This window comes from Hipposideros armiger, unplaced genomic scaffold (assembly GCF_001890085.2).
Source record: "Hipposideros armiger isolate ML-2016 unplaced genomic scaffold, ASM189008v1 scaffold_505, whole genome shotgun sequence".
In the NCBI taxonomy this organism is placed as follows: Eukaryota; Metazoa; Chordata; class Mammalia; order Chiroptera; family Hipposideridae; genus Hipposideros; species Hipposideros armiger.
The window spans coordinates 1,053,585-1,077,476 of NW_017731855.1; the positions used below are offsets into that span (position 1 = coordinate 1,053,585).

Genomic DNA, 23,892 nt, shown 5'->3' on the forward strand with positions numbered 1-23,892 from the left:
CCGGGAAGAGCGCAATGATGGTGCCAACTTGGGCCAGTGAAGCAACGTCCTCCACAACTAGACTGAAGAACAAAAGGACAGCAACTTGTGTGTTCCCTTTCCCCCAATTCCCCAGTGCTGTTCCCATCCCTCAATTCCCCAATAAAAATCTTTAAAAAAAAAGTTTGAGAATACTGCATGGCCTTACAAGAGCCGAGAAATACCTGTGTTTTCTTTTACGTCAGCAGGCCCAGGTTCATGGGTCTCGCTTTTCGAAGAGCAATTAATCTATAAATCTCATGATGCCCTCACCACATAAACACCTGTACACCCAACCTCCACACACTCCATATTTACTTTACTGTTCCTCTATGCTTCCCAGTGGACACCCAAAATATTGAGTTAACACTATAACAAACCGAGACACCCACAGGGTTTTCAAGGCGAGGGAAAAATGTTATGTTTTTCTATATGTCACAGGTGGTACTCACCAACCTGGCTCTCTCCCTGTCACTCCATTTTCATTTGTCCTCTGTGAGGATATAGAGGTGACATATATAACAGGTGGAGACTTATGAGACAGTGATCCAGCATGTGTCTGGTGGGCTGTATGATAACTTGATTTTTGTTTGAATACTGGGTGGGCCCTGAGGAGCTATTACCCCCTTGGAAACCACCCCCAGCAGCTCAGTATCATGGGAATTTATCCGGCCTGGTTTGTTCAGGTATTTCAAGCCCACGGAATTATACTTTAAGGTCTGACCACAAAAGAGGTAAATACTATATCACATCACACACACACTTATCACTCAACAGCTAACAAAATTAGTATTCAGGAAATGAGCCTGATGAAGGTTTTCTTGAACCACGCCCTGAAGACAAATAGACCAGGCTTTCTTTCAGAGAAGAAAGAGGATTGTGTTTTGAAAGAGATGCTTTCCATCTTCAAAAACCTGATTTCCCATCTAAAATCTAGGGGTGCTCAGAAATCATTAAAAGGTAGATAGGAAAAAACCAGAAAAGAACGGTCAGTCCACAGAAGACACCGAGTTACACTGTACTGGGTCTCCCAGGTCCAGGAGCAGAGGAACAACTGAGAAAGTGACACACAGAAGCAGGCAGGGACATGTGGGCCAGGCTGAGCATGGGGTAAGACAGCACGCTCTCCTGAACAGGCACAGGAGGCCAGCTGAGGAGTCCAAAGCTTCCAGGCAGCTCTCAAGGGCAGCTGCTGGTCATCCAATTTGAAAGCTACACAGGAAGAGCAGCTGGAGTGGGGCTTACATCAGAGACCAGCCTTCATGCGCAAACCAAAGTGGAAAAAGGCTCCCTGTGCCAGAGAAGTCACTTTGAAAACCCAGCAGCGCTTCTGGGACTGCTCTCCACTGTAGCCAAAGGCCAGGTTGGCCCGCAGATACGAGAGCTGTCACCCCTGATAACGACACGCTGTCTAAAATTCGGTTTTGTCTCTATCGCGCAGTGAGAAAAGCCAGGAAGGACGTTAGTGAAAAGCTGATGAAAATAGGACAGGATCTAAATAATAGTGGCATGAAGTCTACAGCAGACTGTTTTCTTTCCAAACAACTGCACATTCAACAGAAATGCCAGGGACAACACAAATGCATATTTACCAAGTGTTCTTGGTCTGAATCAACGCCAACCCTAAAGGAGAAACACAAAAGGCAAATGAGATTTTGATGCAAAAAAACCCAAAAAACAAAAAACAATGTCTATTTACATATGTATATTGTCAGGCAACTACATTTTCATTGCAGAAGCTATGGAATGGTTAATGTTTTCTTGCTTCTCTCTGCTTGCTGACATAAAATTTTGGCTCCTGCCACTTTCCTTAGCAACAGCTTGGATCCTCAGGCAAGCAGGGTCTACTAATGATTCTCTTCCTGCAACCCCACTTCCCAGCTTCAGGAGCACGCCATTTGCTTCTCTGAATATCAGTCCACTCTAAGAGGCTCCGGGAAGGCAGCATTGCCCCAGCTACTGAATAAGAACTCCGGGTGGTTCCAAAAACAAGGCTGGCACAATGCAGTTCCAGGAGGGAGGTGCATGTTTTCAGCTCTCTCAGCTCTCATGGTAACATTCTGTTGTGATGACTGAAGAGAGGGTCCAATTACAGTTTTGTTTTGTTTTGTTTTTCCCCCCCACAGGCTAATGGATAGACATTAGCCTTGCTTCTTCGTAATTCTTTTTCATCTGCTTAGAATTCCTGCTTCCCATAGCCCAGGGAACAGCTTCATTACGAAGAAGCTCTCTGACTCCTGTCTGTCTCCTCAACACGAGCACTCACCCACTCTGTTCGTTCTTTCTCTAAACTCTCTCCGATCCTGTCTCCTTTCCATTCCAACCGTTCAGGCGCAGGCCTCATTCTGACTCACGGGGTCTGCAGCAACTGGATGGAAGGTTTCCCAGCTGCCAAGCTCTCCCGTACATTTAGCTGTCTAAAGCACACAGCTCACTGGGTCATTCGCTTGACAAAAGACTCTGAGAGCGGTTTCTAACCCGGAGGGTCAAGTGTAAAGTCCTTTGTGTGGCATTCAAGACTCTACGCATTAGCACCTGGCTATTCTGGCCTCATTTCTATTTTACATACCCTCTGTTAGCCATACCTGCCTCCTCCTCTCCCAGGCCTCCAGGCCTTCGCTCATGCTGTTTGTTCCCTGCATCTAAAATGCACTGTCCCTCATTTTTTTCTACGCCTTTTCGAGTTCCAAATGACCCACTCTATGACCCTTTCGAGTAGAATCATTTTTTTCCTTTGTGCTTTTACCGCACTTTCTAGATTCCTCTATTATAATACTTAACACAGTATAGTTATTTACCTGTCAGTCTCCCCAAACAGACTGTGAGCTCCTTGAGGGTAAAGGCCATGTCTCAATTCATGTCTGTATCCCCAGAGTCTAGCACAGTACCTGACACACAATAGGTGCTCAAATGTTTATCGATTAAGGTCACTACTACAGACAACACAGAAGAAACAGCAGTGTGAGAAGCTGTAGCAGTAGCATCCCAGAATACAAATAACACCGAAGGGAGGAAAATGATGCAAGACCTCATCTGGAAGGCAAGTGAATCATGGTCAAGTACTTGGAAACAGATGGCTACAACCAGATTCGTAATTCTAAGAAAGGCCCGTTTCTTCTTTGTTAAAATGGCCAGAAGCTGTTCAATATCTTCTTAGCCACATTACACTCTAACCACATTTGTGCATCGAAAGTGACACCTAGTGGTCTTGGAGAGAGCACATTTGTAATGCTTGCAATATTATTGAAGCCAATTCAGTGTAATAAACACTTAGAGAGCACTTATTATCTGCCAGGCACTGTGCTAGGCACAGGGCACAGACATGAATTGGACACAGCCTCTGCCCTCGAGGAGCGCTCAGACTAACGGGGGAGGCAGACACAACTAGAGCATAATCAATCCCCACGGGCTTTGCCATCAGGCAGAGCTGGGTTACAATCTGACCACTGCTCCTGTCCAGCTGTGTGAATTTGAAGTCAAGTTATGCAGCCCGATGAACCATGATTTTATCACCTGGGAAAGGGGGATAATAGCCACCACACAGTGTTGCTGCAAGGATTAAATGAGAAAATGCATCTAAAGATTTTAAGAGTATCCGATACATCGTTGACACAAGTGGTCACTCTTCTAACGATATTATTACAAGTCTGATACCCAGTGTTAAGCAAACGGAAGAGGGCAGAAAGGGGGATGCACTTGAGCTGTGCCATTTCTTGGGAGAGAAAGAGAATTCAGGCACGACAGTAGGAGCAAAGGCTCGGAGACAGAGAAGTGCAAAGCATGTGTGGTAAATGACAGGGAGCCAAATGTGACTGTCACAAACTATGAAAGGACACAGGGATAGCTAGCTGGCTGGCTGGCTCTAACTCACTGAGGATCCGTTGTCCACACAACAGCTGGAGTGATGCTTTTACCCTGCAAAATAGATCACATCACTCCCTTTCTGTAAAATCCTACAAGATTTCCAATTGGATTTTGAATCCAAACTCCTCACTATGTCCTACAAGACCTGAAAGCAGGGGTCCACAAACTACAGCCCACGGGCCACATCTGGCTCACCTCCTGTTTTTGTAAATAAAGTCTTGTTGGAACACAGCCTTGCCACCTGATTTATGTACTGTCTGTGGCGCTTTCGTGCTAGAGTTGAGTAGTTGAGACAGAGACCATATGGCCTGCAAAGCCGAAAATATTTGCTCTCTGCCCTTTCGAGGACGTGTTTGCCAACCCCCGCCCCGGGATAATTTTGCCCACCTCATTTCCTACCTACCCTTTGATCACTATATTCTAGGTACGTGGGCTTTTTTTCCTGTTCATTAAACAGGCCGAGTCTGTTCTGGCCTCAGGGCCTTTGCACTTGCTTTGCCCTCTGCCTGGACTATTCTTCTTCCTGCTCACTGTTTAACTGGGAATACCTTGTCCTTCAGGTAGACTGAGCTTCAATGGAACCTGAGAGAGGCCTTTCCTGACCTCTGCCTAGAAAACACACTCGGTCCCCACTTACTATCACAGTACCTTCCTTGTCATCACAGCATTTAATATCATCTAAAATTGCCATTTTCATTTACTAGTTTATTGTCTGTCTTCTCCCACTAAAGTATAGACTTTTGAGACCAGGGACCTTTCTTATCTTATTACGACAACCATGCCTCTCTAGAGCAGGGTCTTCGCCTTTGCATGACTGCCATTTTGGCTCAGATCATTGTCTGCTGCGCAGGGGCCGCTCTGTGCATTGCAGGGTGTTTAGCAGCACCCTTGGCCTCTACCACCTAGATGCCAACTTGACTGTGACAATCAAAAATGTCTCCAGACATTGCCAAATGTCTCATGGGGGAGGGGCAAAATCACCCCCAGTTGAGAACCACTAAGTTAGAGCTTAAAGCAGCGCCTGGCACATGGTTGGTGCTCAATCAGTATTTATCGAATGGATGACTAAAAGGCACATTTGCAACGCCGTGCTAAGAGCTTCACAGACATTAGCTCACCGAATCCTTACAACAACCCTAAGAGGTGGGTGCTACCACACACACATTACAAATGAGGAAACTGAGGCTTAAAAAGGGTAAAGAGCTTGCTTAAGATCAGAGAATTAGAAAAGGAAGGAGTAAGAACTCCAAGTCAAGTCTAAGTCTGCATTAATCTTAAACTTTAAGGACTTATCAGCATCCTCAAAACTGTACTAGAAAAATTTCACGGGAGGGAAGAAAAACTTATATTTCAGTCTTTCATTGCAAAAGGGTCAAAATAACCCCCCAAAATAGCAACAAGAATTAGCCTAAGACTATAAGGTAATGTATACAATTAAGTGCCGAACTATGCTTACAGGACAGGCAAGATGGGGCCAAAGAACTTGCAAAGCTAGTGAGGGGGGTTTTATGTGAGTAGAGGGGTTTTGTGGGGTTCTTAGGCAGGAGTAGGAATGGATATTTTGCTTGGTTTGTGTGTGGGGCAGTTTGGGCAGAGAACTGATTCTACTTAAACAGCGAGACTCCATTTAAGAGTATTATTTTCCCTAAATCATCTTACATGTAATTTTGTTTTTCTTAGTAGAATAAGGAAGAGTCTTCATTTACAAGCTCTTGAGAAAAGGAAGGAGTTTAATCCTTCCAAATTTACTACCCTCACTTCTTGAGGAGGCTCCTGTCCACCATTTAATTGTCTATACAATCTTGCGCTACTTAGCGACTTTTTAAGCCTCTATTTCCTCATTTGTAAAATGGAGTTATTGTGGTTAGATGAATGTGTAAAATGCACTTAGCACAATGCCCAGCACATAGTAGGTGCTCAACAAATGCTAGGTCCTCCCTGAAATAATAATCAGGGTTATAAGAAAACATCGTTTTATGTATTTTCGATTATATACAATAACAGCACAGAAACAGTGAGAAAGGGATTTGAATAGGAAAAAGAGAATAACAACAACATTCAAAGTGTGATTTAGGGCTGGCTGGTTGTTATAATGTTAAAAGAAAGGCATTATAGAATGAAAAAATGGAGAACAGATTCTATAAAATGTGAAATACTTGTTTTCTCTAATGAACCCTACACATTCTGGAAGCTCAGTAGCTCTTAAGGTCTATGAAATTTCAGCCAAACACAGAACTAAAATCTACAAAGGCCTTAGCAACATAGGCTGCTGTATCCATGGAAACACTGCAGAACTCTTGAGATACAAGGGAGCTTTCCAATTGAATACATTAACTAGTGTGCATTTAAGATGGAGACATTACATTCTCGACCTTGGATTGGCAGGTTAGAAACCATGTTGATCACAAAGATGAGAAAGAATGATAATATCTAGCATTGATTAGGGACGGGATAAACGGGACTGTCTCATAGGCTTCAGATAAAAGAAAAAATTTCGATCCAATTTGGTGCTATGGATCAAAAGCCTTAAATATATGCATATCCTTTGACCAAGCAATTCCATTTTTAGGAATGCATCGTAAAGAAATAATCAAACAAATGTACATGGGGTATGCATTTACAAATGTTCATGTTGTTAATGTAACAGTAATAGTAAAATCCTCAAACGCTAATGGTAATTAATGGCAAAATCCTCGAAACAATACAAAAGTCCAACGGTAGGGATTCGGTTAAATAAATTATGATCCATCCAGTCATTAAAATAATGATGAACATAAATGTCCATGCTATATTATATTTAAAAATCAGTTTACAAGAGTACCTGCAGTGTTGCCCCATTTTGTTAAAAATATATATACAATATACAGCAAGAGGTCTGGAAAGACATCCCTCAAAATGTTAACATTTTTTATTTTTCCTTTGCATGTTTTTCATTTTTTCTATACTACATATTATATACTTATTAAAAGGAAAAAAGTGAAAGATTATAGATTTGTCAAAGCTTAAAACTTTCTCATGCTTACAGAAAAATAACCTGAATTATAATTTAATATTAAAATGAGGTCCCCACTCACAACTTACCTTATATGCAAGCATGACAGCATGGCAGTGGTGCCACCCCCAAATACCCACACAGTAAAAAACACAATCAGAAGTGTGGTGCTGAACATCATTTGTCGTGCATAAGTGGCAGTATCCCGAATGGCCAAGGCAAATGCCATTGCACCACGAAGGCCTAAAAGGGAAAGGAAGAGGTGTTTCTTCAGTAACTCATTACCGATGAGAGCTTTGTAAACTCAGAGAAATACAGGACATTTTGAGAACTTAGAACCATGTGAATACATAATATACAGAGAGTGCCAAAACAATATACACATTTTAAGAAAAGAAAAAACTATTAAAATTGTAATAATATACATTGATAACAAAAGATGAATACAAGTCATGTTTGACTTCTGCAATTACAAGAGGTGCTCAAAGTGGTTACCATCAGCGTCCAGACACTTCTGATTAGGGCGAACTACTGCTTGAGCAACGCGGACCAAAGTGTCCACTTGTACGTGTTTTTTTGGCACCCCCGGTATATCAACACATGTAAGTATATACAAATAAACAGGGACTTACGAGATAATACTGATGTGCACTCTTTTAACAATATTTTGAAATGTTTTTAAATTTACATACAGTAAAATTCACTCTTTCTGGTGTCCAGTTCCATGAGTTTTGACAGATGCATAGAGGTGTGTGACCACGGCTACAACCGAGACACTGAACCGTCTCATTATCCTCCACCCCGCCCCCCGCAAATTCCTTTGTGTGACTTCTTTTTAGTCAACCTCTTTGTCAAACTGCCAAAATCCTGGCACCACTGATCTGTTGTCCCTCGCTACACTTTTGTCTTTTTGGGAATGTCATATAAATGGAATCATACAGTATGTGACCTTTTGAGATTAGCTCCTTTCATTCAGCACAATGCCCCTGAGGTTCATCCATGTTGTTGTGTGGGTCACAGTTGGTTCTTTTTAGTGCTAAGTAGTATTCCATGGCATGATGTGCCACACTTTGCTGATTCATTCACCCATTGCCAACACAGATTTTTGCAACTGTGAATAGAACTGCCATAAACATTCACATATATGTTTTTGTATGAAAATGCATTAATCTTTACCTTCTCCACTTACGTGTGACATATTTCTGAACTGGGAATTTGGAACCAGAATATGAAAAAGTTCCCATAGAAGGGAATGGGTCACTATAAAAAATGTTTCTAAAGGCAGCTGCTATTTCAGTGTTTAAGTGAGTCTTATGTTACCAGCATGTCATTCTCATTTAAAAGCAAGCTGCCATATGCATTGTGAGTGGTTTCTTGGAGTAAGCAAACAGCGAAAGTGATAACTTACCAGCAAACATCATCATGTGTTGAAAATTTGATCCAATCTTACTTCTTCTACCCAAATTAAGTAATAGAGACAAGGGGTAAATATTGGCAGCTCTTCCCAAGAAAATAGCAATCTAAAATTATTAATAGGTTAAGGATAATTTCTTTTTACTGTAAATATTATTTAGAGTCTACATTCAAGATAGTGAAAGACTATCTCTGTTTCTAACACACAATCTTTTGATCCCACTATCTGACACAGAGCAGTCCAATGGAACTTTCTGTACTTTCCAACATGCTGAGTGCCTGAAATGTGACTGGTGTGACCGAGGAACTGAAAGTTTAATTTTATTTCATTCAAGTTAATTTAAATTTAAGTAATCACAGGTGGTTAGCTGCTACCAAGTTGGACAGTGCAGATCTAACATAGAGGAAATTCTGAGATGAAAGGAAATGTTTCTAAGTTAAGTTTCTTTGCTGTAATCTTAAGATTATTAATATAATAGGCTAATTCATTTTAATTGTCCATGTTGGTAGCAGGAAGCTTGCTCTTGCTTCCTCAGAACACAGGAAAGAGCAGCTCATGTACACCTGAAACTAATGTACTATTGTATGTCAACTGTAATTAAAAAATAAAATATTATTTTAAAAAAAGAAAGAAAAAAGCAGCTCAAACACCTCATATCACTGAAATTTCTGCTAGTCCCAGTGTGTTCCTCTGAGTCTATAACTTCCACCCTGCTTCAAAGGGAAGGCTTACTGGGAATTCAGAATAGTTTTAACTGGAAACCAATGTTAGTGTCTTTTCCTCCACTTTGCTGTCTATAGAGACTCCTGCTTTACAATTACAATGTTTATTTCAGGGGTCACAATACAGTCTCCACCCCATTTTCTGAAATAAATATAAGGGAAAATCTAAGATTAAAAACAGAACAAGGGCCTTTTGAGTTTCCTTTGCTCGGCCAGCTCCCAACTCTTTGGAGTGTACTTTTTCTTCTAATAATGGCCCCTTGAGCCATTCTCTACTGCTCAGGCCTGCTTCTGCTTCTTCGAAATGTATTTTTTCTTCTAATAAACTGTCTTTTTCTGCAACTTTACCTCTCTGGTCCATGTCTCCATTCTTCAGCTCCACGAGACCACGATCCCGGACACACAAAAAAACACACATCAAAAAATCCTCTTGGGCCGGCTGAGTGGCTCAGTTGGTTAAGAGCTCACTCAACAGTTTGAGCTCTGAGCAACAGCGGTTCGAGACCTGGCCCGAGCTAAGCAGCCGCTGAGCTGCCAACGAGTGGCAGGATGGCTCAGCTAAAAAAAAAAAATCATCTCTCACCATCTCTATGTGCTATAAAAAGCAAACTGTTAACTATCCTGCACCCACCTATATAAAAGAAGTACCTGTCTCTCCAAGTTACTTTTATTCAATCCCAGAGATTTCACCGCTTTGCTTTCTCCCACCCCCTTAAAAAAAACAATAACACAAAAACAAGGTTGGGGCGGCCGGTTAGCTCAGGTGGTTAGAGTGCAGTGCTCATAACACCAAGGTTGCCGGTTCGATACCCACATGGGCCACTGAGTTGTGCCCTCCACAACTAGATTGAAACAACTACTTGACTTGGAGCTGATGGGTCCTGGAAAAACACAATGCTCCCCAATAAAAAAACAAAAACAAAAAACAAAACAAGGTAGAAACAGTGCTGTACCTTTGGAAATGGGTAGTCTCTAAGGGTAAAGCAAAAGGAACTGCACGTAAGCACTGCAAGCTGTTTGATGAACTTCTATCTTGTTTAAACATTGGTTAATTTGGGTCTTTGTCACATTAAACTAAACCCATATCCTAGCTAATACAGTCAGGAAGAGAACAACTCTCCCTGGTCAGGATCCATTTTCATGGTAGGATTTTGTATTAAGGAACCTCAATTCCTAATAGACTTAGAAACCTAGGGAGAATATTTAGCCTTGTTTCCAGTTAAGGATAGTGGGTCAAGCCACTTGACTGCTCAAAAATTTATCAAAGACTAGCAGGATATGAAGTTACTGATCTCATGGGAGTCTTCCAGCTAAGGTTCTTTTATTAACAGGGCTTTCTCTTTTTTGCCTGAAGTTCATTCCCAGAAGACTAAGACTGCAGAATGGCATTTTAGTAATAACTCACTCTCTAACAGAGATCCTACTTAGAGTTTTAATTTAAAAAATATTTCCGCTAATCTCTTTGGCAGAATCTGCATTCTTAGGTGGTTTTTAAAATGCTTCTTTTTTTTAAAAAAAGATTTTATTGGGGAACTGGGGGAGGGGAACAGCGTTGGGGAATCGGGGAAGGGGAACAGACAAGTTGCTGCCCTTTTGTTCTTCAGTCTAGTTGTGGAGGACGTTGCTTCACTGGCCCATTTTGGTATTGTGATCACTGTGCTCTTCCCAGGTGAGGCAGATAGGTCACCTGGACGGCCTCTGGACGGCCGCTCACGGTGGCTTATGGCAGCTCACGCCAGCTGCCGGCCTCTCACACAGGCTGCCAGCCACTCACGTAGCTCACGGCAGCCCACTGCAGCCCCACTGCAGCCTACGCCATTGCCGGTGACTCACGGCAGTCCAGCTCCAGGTCGAGCTGTTGTTCACCATCTTAGCTGCAGAGGATACAGTGTCACTGGCCCTCATGTGGGATCCAAACCAGGGCCCTGCTGCTCAGAGCTGGTGTCCCAAGCCAACTCTTAACCAATGCACTACTCAGCCGGCCCTAAAATGCTTCTTTTGAAAAGCACAAATTCAAACATCCTCCTTTCTAACCACAATGTCTCCTTTTTCATGTTTTGTGTTCCATCCCACTCAGAAAAGTCTTCCACCTCACTGGGACCTCCAGTCAAAAGATCCCACTACTTTTCCTTCAGTCCTGTCCCTGCTTCACTTCCCTTCTTAACCACATCTCAATAATACTCTCCAATACCTACCATTCCCTCGCCCCTTTCTGTGCTTTCTTTGCACCCACTTGACAAATCCCCAAACCTAGACGGTTTGCTCCGTGCTAACAGCTAAGTACTCCAGGACAAAGTCATCCAACAGGGCAGACTGATTCTACTTTTAATAGCTATTCCTCAGACTCAAATGGGTCCCTAATACTGCTCAGCAATCCTTCTGCATCTCTTTGATCAACTCACTCTCCCACTCTCTACAACTATTTCCAAACCTTGTCCTCAAAACTCCTGTAGCCTGTGGAAACCTGCCTCCAAGACGGTCCCCAGTGATCCCGTTCTGCGAGTACTCAGCCTTAGTCTCTGCTCGTACCATACCGGGTCCATCTGTGTGACCAACGGAATACGGCAGAAGGGATGATGGTACATCACTTCCGAGATTAGGTTATAAAAGGCATTTTGGCTTCCATCTTGGGGCTCTCTAAGCTCATTCCCTTTGGGAGAAGCTGTGTTATGAGCTGCCCCAATGGAGAGGCCCACATGGCAGAGCTGAATGAAGCCTCTAGCTAACAGCTGTGTGAGTGAGCGTTGAGTGGATCCTCCAGCCCCCGTCAAGTCTGCAAAGTGCAGTCCCAGCCCACAGTGTGACTTCAACCTCACGAGAGATCCTTGAGCCTGAACAGCCAAGCTAAGCTGCCGCTGGATTCCGGACTCTCAGAAACTGTGTGAGATAATACATGACTATTGTTTTCAAGCTGTTAAATTTTATGGCAATTTGTTACATAAGATAACTGATAGGCCACCTGCTCCTATGTCACTTTCAGCAGACAATCTCACCTCCTACTTTACAGATTAAAATAGAGGTTATCAGAAAGGAACACCACCTCGCAAATGTACCCTCATCTCTACATAACCTGTCCTCTCCTGGAACCATGGTGGAGCGGTGCCTCCTCTCGCTGAAGGCCAATCCCTCCCCGTGTACTCTGGATTTCATCTCCTCTTGCCTTCTCATGAGGCTGGCACTACTGATTGCTCTCTTTCATTTACTCAGCCTCGCCCTTTCAACTGGATTTTAAAGACTCAACAAGAGAGAGAGACTGAGTGAGCGAGAGAGAGAGAGGGCGCGAAGAGAGACAGAAGCAGCCTCCTTCAGCCTTTCATCGTCTTTCAACTACTGCCCTGTGGCATATAAACTGCACCGCTACTCTGTTTCTTCCCTTTAGTAATAGAGGACGAACAGTTTTATCTTTTGGGGTTGGCACAATGGTAGCAGACATTTTCCCTGTCATTTCAATCTGTTGGTATTTGTGCAATAAACAAAAATGGAAATAGAAGAAATTAAAAGAGTAGGAAAAAACAGTTAAAATCGTTACTTGTTATACTCAGAGGAAAACACATGCGAATCTCGATTTTCAAAAAAGTTTTCAAAATTGCACACATAATAAAGGATACAAATGCTCCTACTATAAATGTTGGGTTAAAGACATGGTTCTGAAAGGTGAACAGTGTCAGTCCCATGTAGGAGAAGATGAAATTCTCTGCCAAGAAATTTAGAAGCTCAAACAACTGGAACGAAATGTTAAAAGGTTAGTCCAGCAAATAAGTTACATAATTTGAAAATATGAGTATTACTAAGATAATGAAACAGACACTTCAAATATGTAAAGTTCATGTACATCCCCCAAAATATATGATTCAGAGGGGAGCAAATGTAGAGATGGCATTTCCAGTCCCACAGAAAAAAGCCAGAAATGCTGCCTCTCACTTTCCCCAGTCAGCATCCCTTCTCCTATCCCCATATCCATCATTCTTATCCTCCTCTAAAACCTGTCACTTTTTCTTTTGGAATGTTCCTTGTTGTCCCTGCCACCGCCTTCATCTACCTTTCACTTCCCACATGTAATGCTACAAAATGACCCTAACTGATATGCCTGCCACCCATCTTCTACACCCCACCCAATGAGTATCTCTAAAAATGGCAGTTTCAAGACACTTCCCTCTTCACGGGCTGTAAGATCCAGTTCAAATTCTTTAGTCCTGGCACAGAGTCCTTCATGACAACTCTCGTATCACCACCTTGCTGTGTGATTTCACTTTTTCCATGGGTCTTAGCCCTCATTTAGGGAGTGTTTGTGCCTTATTGTCTTGTACTCTGTTCCCTGTCCAAGTGCCTGCCCACCCCCCATCTGTTCATATCACTGCCTTGTTAAGTATTAGTAACAGGGCAGGGATACGAGACTTGATGAATGAATGAATTCAAGGCCCCCATAACCCGGCATCCCCCTGTCCATCAGTTATCTACCATTGCTCTTTAGCACGAGCCCTCTGTCTCACAAAACAGGGTCATGATTAAGTCACAATATGGGCACAGGAGTCAAAATGCCTTCTTCGCTTGCTGTGTGGCTTTGGATAAGTTAGTTAATCTTTATAAATCAGGGTTGCCTTATAAGTGAAAAATGGGAATAAAAAATGAAAATAAGCATATATTTAATTTACTTTCAATGACTTAATATGCTATTATTATTACTTAATTACTAATTTGTTTACTGATAATAGCTAAACTTTATCCAGTTTTTATTATCTGCCCAACACTATGCTAAGGACCTGACATGCATTATCTCATTTTAATCTCACAACAACTCTGTGAGGTAGGTACTATTATCATCCTCATTTTCACGATGACAAAACTAAAGCACAGAGAAGTTATATAACTTGCCCCCAGTCACACAGCCAGCAAAGAGTGGGACCAGGATCTGGAACAATACAGTGACTCCTGAGTCCCTACTTTAATCTACACCAGGGGTCGGCAAACTTTCGTGTGAAGGGCCAGACGATAAATATTTAAGGCTTTGCGGGCCACATGGTCCCTGTCACAACCACTCAATTCTGCAAGTGTAACACAAAAGCAGCCACAGTCCATACATTACAAAACAGGCATGGCTGTGTGCCAATAAAATTACTGATGGACACCATTATTGGAATTTCATATAACTTTCACATCTCACAAAATATTCTTCTTCTTTTGTTTCCAATCACTTACAAATGTGAAAACCATCCTTAGCTCGTAGACCTCACAGAGAGGCCTGGCTGACATTTGCCAACCCTTGCTCCGCACTTGACTGCCTTCTGTTCGAGAATGTTAGTTGCCTTTTGATTTCTGCCTGTACCGGTTTTGTTTCTCCTAGGCTTTTCTGAATTCTGCCCAGCTTTCTAGGCTCACCAGTTCCTCTACAATAACCTTCCAGCTCTCAAGCTTCAAACCATTCCCCCGCTTCTCTGACCTCTTGTATGACATATAATCTGAAACACACAACTCAAAATTCTATTGGTCTGTTTTTTATGTACACAAACGTCATATCATCAATAAGGCTGAATATACCTACCTTTTTTTCTATTCCCCATCCCACTGCCTAGAAAAATGCAAAGCTACCTCCACCAGCTGATTTTCTTCTCTATACTTACTGTACTGAATTAATTTGTATAAGGGATTTGTAATCCCAATGTATATGCTTGAGGCAGGGGAGCCTAATCTCTTTTAAGGCATTGGGAAAAAACACAGGATATGCCCTAAATTTGTGGCTACAGAAAAAAGAAAAAGTACCTTTGCTCCTGCTTTCTCATGAGTCCTTTCCATGCTAATCTCACTATATTGGAATATGGGGCAAAACTTAGAGCTTCTATTTCTAGATGTAAGCATAATCAAGTATGCATCTTTTTCTATTTCAAACATTACACATTGGTCATGTCTTTGTCCCATAAACCTGATAAGACTAGAAAATGCTATGCTTATTTCCTTTATAATTCCCTTCAGGTACCCGACACGGCTGGTCATTCAGTACCATATAAGGTCCAACCACTGATGTTTTGACATTCCTGGAAACACAGCAGCTTCGAAGTGCTTGAAGAGTGAAGGAAGTTCATCTTCTCTGTTATCACCCAGCAGCAGATCTACTCAGATCGGAAGTTAATCCTGCCTATGTCACACAGCAATAGTTCTAGTCAGACCTAAGTGGGCTTCTATAACATTCCTCTTAAAAGCCATTAGATTAGGAAAACAGGAAAGGAAGCTAACTGACTCATCACTGGAGCCACAATAACAATAACCCCTGGCTATTCTGCTGACCTACCTCTCTTCCTGAAAAGCTGTCACCCTTCAACCTGCCAATCCCATTTACCTCTAGAGTCAAAAGAAGAGGAGATGAAATGAGTAGACATCTTTTTGAACAGATCAAGGACTATTTTTTCAGTATAAAAAGGCTTCTGTTTTGCTGCAGGGAGGAAAAGGTTATTCACAAACTAGAACGTTTCTCTTACCTGTTTAGTCCTATGCTGAGACTCCGTGGACAAATTGTTGTATGTGTAATGCGCCTGTGTGATGCCACAGAACAACACTGCAACCACACCTATAAAGACAATGAGTTCCAAGTTCACATAAAAGGAAAGTTCCCAAATTTTCTACTGAGGCTCTTCTTTTACAGAAGTGGATGATATGCTTAGTGTTGCCATGTTCAGTTTTGGCTTACTTTGTTGAGAGGAACCACTTCTGTTGAAAATCTTTTTCACATTCTAAAGTGACAGCATAAATCCTAACCCTAACAAGTGTGTTCAAATACTTGAGGAGTTGGTCCACTTGTAGAGAAAAATCGCAGGCCAAGTCACTCCCTGGAAGGGTTTATCATCAAAAGGTGAAAGTAACCTACCTGTGAAACCCCATGCTTCAGCCAAGAGAAAGGTACTCCAGGACATCAAGAAGAACAAGCCAGTCTCCAATAACTGGAACTCCCGTAACTTGGTGAACTTCGTCACGTAAGACTGTCAAGGTTGGTAACAAGGTCTCATAATACAGAAGTGTGACTAGAAAAAACAATAGTCAAAGCAAGCCAACCATGAAGGCAGAAGAAGGGTTCTCCAGCCTCTCTAATGCAAAAGTCACAGAATTAAGAGGCACCGGAGTGAAGAAACTCTTCAAATGAGCATTTTACTGAGTGAGCAGCCATCCCTTCTAGGAACAAGTCTTACAGCTCAGTCAATCCAATGGTTTTATGGGTATCACAAGCCTTGCCGGGAACCGTGCAGGAAAAGACAGGTAGAGACGGGAGCAACAGATCAGGCACACACCACGCCAACTCAGGCTATTAATTTGTGGCCCAAAGCAAGACAGCTTCCATAATGACAGCAAGTCACATTTATTACAATTTCATTCCAATGAAATTTCACTTGTATTTGATCCACTAATACCTCTGTGATGTGGCACATCCCATAATGAAGAAACCGAGGCACGTCACTCACTTATACTAGTCAAAAAAGTATCTGTTAGTTGACAGTGGAAGGCCCCGTGTCAAGCTGTGAAAAATCTCAGGCTGAATTCTACATTCACTTCAACAAATGTGTCCTTCAACAAAAATATTAATAAGATATACTTTCCTACACTGAAGGGACTAGTAATGGGGAAGAGATACTATCCTGGCTCCTCCTTCGGAATTCTTTTTACTGCCCCTTTGTGCCTCAGTTCACCGGTAAAACGCCAGAAGACAAATCTCTTCTGGCACAGAGGTGAAGTATAGCAAACTTACAGATTCTTGAAAAAAGTATTTGTTTTATATGCAAGTATCCTAGAAGTTTGAGAGCTGGAAGTTCTTCAGAGATCATCCTGTCCCACTCATCTTCCCTGCTGTCCCTGCCCTCCACTTTCCTATACCAAGATCCCATGAGGTCAAATGTCAAGGCTTCTATGCCAGAAGCTCCAGGCAGGTAGAGGCCATGTTTGTCTCGTTTATCTTTGATACCCAGAACATAGCACCTGACGTGTAGCAGGCAATCAGGAAATATTTTTTGAATGAATACAAGAATGACTTGCCCAATACTTCAAATAGCAAACTAGTGGCAGTGCTTAGGACTCTGGAGCAGAAGGTTAAAATCGGTAGAAGCTGAGATGAAGTCCCATCTACCTTAACCCAGGAACCCTATCTTGTTCAGTTGGCATCATGGTCATATGGTTCCTATATGTCCTTTTAAATAAAGAGCAAAACACTGCCAGGCTGAACAGTGGCACAGAATACCCAGAGGCTCTTTGGAATATATCTACCTTTATATTAATTTAGTCTACAACCTTAAAATCCACCCCAAAGGGTCACTGTGTCTAATTAGACTTTTGCAGTGAAAGCTTGAGGGCATGGAGCCCTACACAAAACAATTAAATTCTTTCATTTCTTGGTCAAGATGATTGCCTAATGTTCGCCAACCAACTACTTGGGTATAAGATTAATAATTATAACACAATGCCAGTTATGGAACTCAGAGAGATCACGGAACACAGCATTCAATTATTTTGTTAGGTTAACAAGAAGATAAATATAATAGAAGGATATTAAAGCTGTCACCACTCCAGTAGCAGCACCCATCGCAAAAGATCCACTGAAGATCCCAAGGAAAATCCCAATAGACTTGAACATGGCTGTGACATCAAAGGTGTGGCTGTTGTCTCCTGCTGGCTGGTATGCCACTATTGAGCTACAAAAGAAAGAATATGCTTTTACTTCTAGAAGCAACTTTTAACTTTACAAATATTATCCAAAAATAAGCAAATAAACAAATAAAAACATTATCTAGTGTAGAGCTTAAAAGATGAAATCAGAGGGGGAAAAACACAAAAACGTGGGATTTGAATTGCCAAAGTAAGCACAAAAGGTTACCAAAACACCCTGCAGGGGATTCAGCTAGCAAAATATGGCTTTTACTTAATGACAATTTCAGGAGGTAGAATATTGGAAGCTCCTTTGTACGAAGGTTGCACTGAGCCTCTTTCTCCAGCCTCAAAATATTGTGCAGTGCTATTCTTTTGTGACTCTGCTTAAGATTTACTAGTACTAAGTGCCTAAAAGCCCTAATGTATGTGAACAAGCTAATGAAAAAGTCCACTTGTTTCCAGCACAGGCATAAGAATATAAAGAATATTGTTCAACACTCAACCTGGTCACATCTTGTTTTTTTCCTATGGGAAAAAAAAGATGACTGAAGTACACTTTCAATTTTCAGAACACCAGAATGAGCCCAATGCCTAATATCTATTCACTCACTGAAATGGACTTTGACAGGAAAAAGGGCTTGAAAGACCTTCCAAGGAATTAGAATCCACTCAACAGTACTTTTAGCATACTCAAATGCATCCTCCATCTGGAGCTTCTGAAAGAAAGTCACTCTGTAATAGATCAAGACAGGCAATTACAGGAGACACACTCTCCATCCTGGACTCACAGTCCAAACCTGGTCTAAAATGCTTCTTTTAAAGTAGTCACCCCAGGAAACAGAAATAGCTGAGAAAATCACTGTTGCCAGCAGGTCTCTGGCAAGACTGCCTACCATTACTAAATAAGTTCTCATTTCAGTTAATTGAGGTACCAGTGTTTTCATAAAACGTCCAGACTCAAAGACATCACACAAGTCACGTCAAAGAAAAGGAGAAAAAACACATTTTATATATATAATGAAGTCTCCCTTTAGTTACTGCAATGTTTTTCTGATTCAAGGCTACAAAATGGGCTTGCGATACACCATGTACACCAAGTTCTTTTCATATCTCCCAGTTAAGTTGAAAAAAACTAAGACCAAACAAAAATTTTCTAATTTTACCTATTTTATTATAAAATATAGCACTAACATTACCTTCTGGTAATAGCATCCAGAAATTCCTGAGAGTCAATGTGCAATGAAAATTTGTAAACATTTGTGTTTAAATGTTCCAAATAACCAGGTTGTTTTGGGACCAGTAGATTTGATTTGTTTTAATAAATACAAAATGGCCTTTAATGTCAAGCCCTCTTACCTACACATAATGAGTCCCACCACCATAAATGAGATCTGACCACATTATAACATGAAAATATAGCAGCTGGCCGGGGAGAAGAAAGGACATTGCTATGACAACCTTCTCTCTCCCTAGCGATAGCCTTCAAAATGCTGGTTGGAACAAAATATCTAACTCCATGCCTCCTGAGACTGCTTTCCCTAGATTAGTTCATGTAAATTCAAGATTCACGCTAATCATTATTTTATGCTTTAATCACTAAAATGTACGAGAGCACATGAAAAGCATGACGGGCTGAGAATAAATGAGAGGTGTTTTCTTTTTTAGTCAAACGCTGGCCTCTGGATTGAAATCTTAATTCATCTTTTTCACATCAATCAACATTTTATCTTGAGGCAGCAACATTTTTATGAAAACTTTTTAAATAAATTCTGAAAGTAATACAATGTACAATTTTGGGGGGATCACCCCATCATTCTACTACCCTGACAGATCTGTCTTATTTTCCTTCTGTGTTTCTTTCCCCTCTTTTTCATGTTTAGGGGTAATCATAGTAAACATATGCTTTTGAATTCTGCTGCTTCAACTGACAATGACAGAATTATTATTATAGTCTCTCTATAATAGTCTGAAGTGTTTCAGACTTCAAAAATGGAAATAACAATTTATTTAACCATTTCCCCACTGTTACACATTTGAAGGCTTATAATTTTTTTGCTCCTATTAGTAACAGTGTGAAAGAATGTACCGGGGGTCCAAAAAATGCATTCGTATATAAGTGGACACTTTGGTCAACGTTGCTCAAGCAGTAGTTTGCCGTAATCAGAAGTGTCTGGACGCTGATGGCAACCACTTTGAGCACCTCTTGTAATTGCAAAATCCAAATGTGACTTGTATTCATCTTTTGTTATTGGTATATTTGAGTATTACAATTTTAATAGTTTTTTTATTTCTTAAAATGTGTATACATTTTTTGGCACCCCCTGTATTTGTGCTTTTTACAAATTTTGGACTATTTCCTTGTGCTACATTCCTAGAAATAGGGTATTACTATACCTATGGCTCTTTTTACATGTTGCACAACTGCTTTCAAATAGATCTGATTACATTTTTGAAGGGAAATGTGACTATAGCTCTCAATTTTTTAGTGATCCTATCCATTGACCTAGTAATTCTAGTATTGACAAATATCATACAGAAATAATCTCAAGGATTCAAAGATTTACACGTGTGTTCACTGCAGTGCTATTCACAATAATATTATAACAGAAAACATCAAACATTAATCAACAATTTAATTGGAGAGATAAATGTGTAGTGCATCCTTACAATGGGATAATACAGGTATTAATATAGTACAATGTCCAAGTGACAAAAGCAAGTCAAGGACAGTACGTATAGTACTGTGCCCTTTGCTGCTTAAAAATGGTTAATGTTTACATATATGTTAATATCCTAAAGGAAAATGTCTAGATGAAAACCTAAATGATGGTTATTTGAGAGCTGAAATTTCAGAAATTTCCTGAAGCCAAATGCTTTGAATTTTTGTTACAAGCATGTATTAACTCCATTGTCATAAATAATGACAAAAAATAAAATACAGGAGAGTAGGTGATACTAAGTTCAATGTTGATACCAACGTACGAGTGATCTAGTTTTATGACCCCAGGGTTTCTCAATCCTGGCATTATTGATGTTTGCGATCAGATAATTATCTGTTGGATGGTAGGTGCTGTCCTGTGTATTGAAGGATATTTAGCAGCTCCCCTGGCCTCTATCCACTAGATGCCAGTAGCAACCTCCTCCCATTCATGACAACCAAAATGTTCCCAGACATTGCCAAATATCCCCTTGGGGGTGGGGGCGGGAAATTGCCCCCAGTTAAGAACACCTGCACTAGACCATTTACGAGCAGTAAATACTTTCTTTAAACAAATCTGCCTTGTTAACTGAATCAGTAAAAATGGCCACATATTTTAACAGGTATACATCTGGTACCTAGTAAAGTTAAACAGTCTGTCATATTTGTTTACTCACTGTACTTCCTCTTTTATAAAATGTAAAGGATGCTAAAACATATTATAAACCAGTATGAATTTAGGTCTCCAGGCTAATTATGATGTATCTATTCAGGAGAATACTGTGCAGCTCAGGCTTTATCTCTAATTAGATATACATACTACACTATATCAGTACATACAGATCTACTGCCTACAGTGATGCATGAGAGGGCCAGTTTCACTCCATCCTCTCACCACATTAAAAGTATTAACATTAACAAAAACAGTACTGCTAATCTAGCAGGTCAAAAAACAAACAAAAACAACTTCCAACATAAATTTCAAGAAGGGGTGCCTTAACCTGTTCATTGCCAAAGAGAAGTACTTCTGTTTGGGGTTCCCCCCCTTTATGCATGGCTGCTTCTATAGAATATATACATTAGAAAATCATCAAACTAACAGAACTCAACACAAAGTAGACTATCTCTATCTAATGTACTTTGAAAGGCAAATGAAAGATTATGATAAACATATCACTGAGCACTCCAGCTAGTAACCTCCCACAGCCAGCAACACAAATGGTTTCCCTTTGGCTTTCGGGCAGGAACGCATCTGCTCACCTTCACTAAGACACACAGCTAATAATTTCCCTGATATGATACTCTCTAGATACAGTCCTTCTCATCACCACTAGAGTTTCACCAAACTAGGTAATGAGTTAACTTATCTCCTGTGAATCTAGAATAGTACTGGCTATACACCATCTTTAGGAGAATAAGAAAAGACTCACTCAAATCATTTTCTATGAGGTTTATTCTCTCACAGAATCCTGTTAGAGAAAGGCTGCAATAGACGGGTGAGCAGGGCCCTATGTGAGAAGTGTGATGGGAAGGGCATTCTCTTTCTAACACATTTATTCTTCACCAGCACTGATATGTATACCCCCAAACTCAAATTTTTTCAATGAGTTATTTTTCCTTTAATACTACTCAACTGTTCTTGAAGTTACAGGAAGTTGCTTTCCTAATGGAAAAACTATGGCACAGGGCACATCGGTTTAAGATGGGACCAGAGCAGAGATTGTTCTGACTCTTCATCCATTAGGGCAATGAGGAAGGAACACTTATTAGTAAGATGACTAAGTAGCAGGATAATTATCTAGGACAGGGAATTGATGCTAAAAGTAACTGCCGGTACCTTTTTCTCTTCCTCTGATAGCACTGGTGATCTTACATGTTCCTATGTACTGAAAGCTTTAACAATCTTTGAAGTTTCATTTTTTTTAATAATACCTATGTTATAACTACACTATCCATTTCTTCCTTCAAGTAATATAAAACTTTTATTTTGCATCTATTGCCATTGAAGTTACATACGTTCAGTATCCATATTAGTTCTAGCCTTTAGGCTTTATTTCTTAAATTAAATTGACATTACTTGTAGATAGCTACAAAAAAGTCTGGCAATAAATATGGCAGAGGGGGTGGAATTTACATACATCACATTCACAAAACAGAATTTGACCTTTTGCATATCTTTATATGCAACATTTAAGAGATTAGCGTTACATCTCAGAAATGACAATTTTCCACTTTGCAGTAAGGCAATGGGGGCACTCAAGCTATGTAAACCAGAGTCAGTGCCTGACTAGTCTTTTATAATTAATTAAGTGGAAATTAAGGAGAGAAATAAAAATACAGAGAAAATTTAAAGGACTTTTTACTTTTTATTCTCACAGAAAGTTCTGGTACAGAGTAAAGGCAACAGGGTTAGATATTTGCTTACTAGGATTTGGTTAGCAGGACTGAGCCCCTCAGAGGGTGAGACCCCTTCTTTCACCTGCAAACACCTTCTATTAACATGTATAGTAATCTTTACAATCAGATTAAAATATTGCTTATTTCAATAATTGTTGTTAAAAGTATTATTTAACACTTCTAAAAATTAAAATGTTTCTGAAATGATTATGTTAAATAAGAGAAATATAAATTAAACTACAAGGAGATATTTCCCAATTATCAAATTAGCAAAACTACAAAAGTCTGACAAATATTCTATTGGTTAAGTTGTGAGGAAATAGGTACTCCCATAATTTAGTGGTTAAAGTGCAAAATGGTAAAGTGCAAAAGGGGTAACCCTTTGGGGGGCAATTTAGCAATGTCTAACAAAATTACACATGTATTCACTGCAGCATTATTTGGATTGTTTCCAACAACAGGAGACTGATTAAATAAGCTATAATTCAGTTCATAGCATAGTACATAGAACACTATGTAGCTGCAAACAAAGAATGAGAAAACTCTGCTTCAATATGGAAAGATCTCCAGAATACAGTTATGTGAGAGAAAGCTAGGTATAGAACATATATAACATGCTATTATACTTTTAAAATGAGAAATAAGTGGCAAATAAGAGTATTCATTCATATGTGTGCTTGCATTTGAATAAAGAAATACTTGGATACACAAGAAACTAACAAAAATGGTTACCTATAAGGAGCTGGGAGGACAAGACAGGAGTTAAGGATAGAAGTGGATGATGACAGGAATAACAATCTGACTTTTCAACATTTACCTTTCTATATAGTTCTGATTTTTCAACCATGTGAATATATTATCTATCTCAAAAATTTAATTCAAAATGTTCTATTATAATGATAGACTAGAATATAAAATTATATACTATAATCACAATCATGTAAAAATACTATGCATAAAAAAAGAATATAAGGAAATGTATTAGCATGTTTACAGTAATTGTCTTTAGGCATTAGGAGTACATTTTTTTCCCTTCCTTTTTCTTCCTTGCATTTTCCATGTTATCATAAGTGTGCATTTCTTCAAGAGGAAAAAAATGCCTCATTCTTTCAAATGCTTCCATTCATAATGAACTTCATTCAATAAGTGACTTTTGGTTCCTAGT

At 40.2% G+C, this 23,892-nt stretch overlaps 1 protein-coding gene across 3 annotated transcripts in view; it reads right to left on the reverse strand.

Annotated features, from left to right (window-relative positions):
• Positions 1-23,892, reverse strand: part of SLC9A6 (solute carrier family 9 member A6) — a 52,896-nt gene that overhangs the window by 13,080 nt on the left and 15,924 nt on the right. For 2 of the 3 annotated variants that reach the window (XM_019667789.1, XM_019667787.1), the window contains 8 exons: positions 17,535-17,676; positions 15,867-15,972; positions 15,481-15,569; positions 12,619-12,732; positions 8,283-8,394; positions 6,964-7,117; positions 2,817-2,906; positions 1,611-1,641 (listed from right to left, as the gene is read on the reverse strand). In XM_019667789.1, the coding sequence (XP_019523334.1) occupies positions 1,611-1,641; positions 2,817-2,906; positions 6,964-7,117; positions 8,283-8,394; positions 12,619-12,732; positions 15,481-15,569; positions 15,867-15,972; positions 17,535-17,676 (838 nt within the window). The remainder of the gene's footprint in view (positions 1-1,610; positions 1,642-2,816; positions 2,907-6,963; positions 7,118-8,282; positions 8,395-12,618; positions 12,733-15,480; positions 15,570-15,866; positions 15,973-17,534; positions 17,677-23,892) is intronic. The other variant, XM_019667788.1, reaches the window with a different exon arrangement.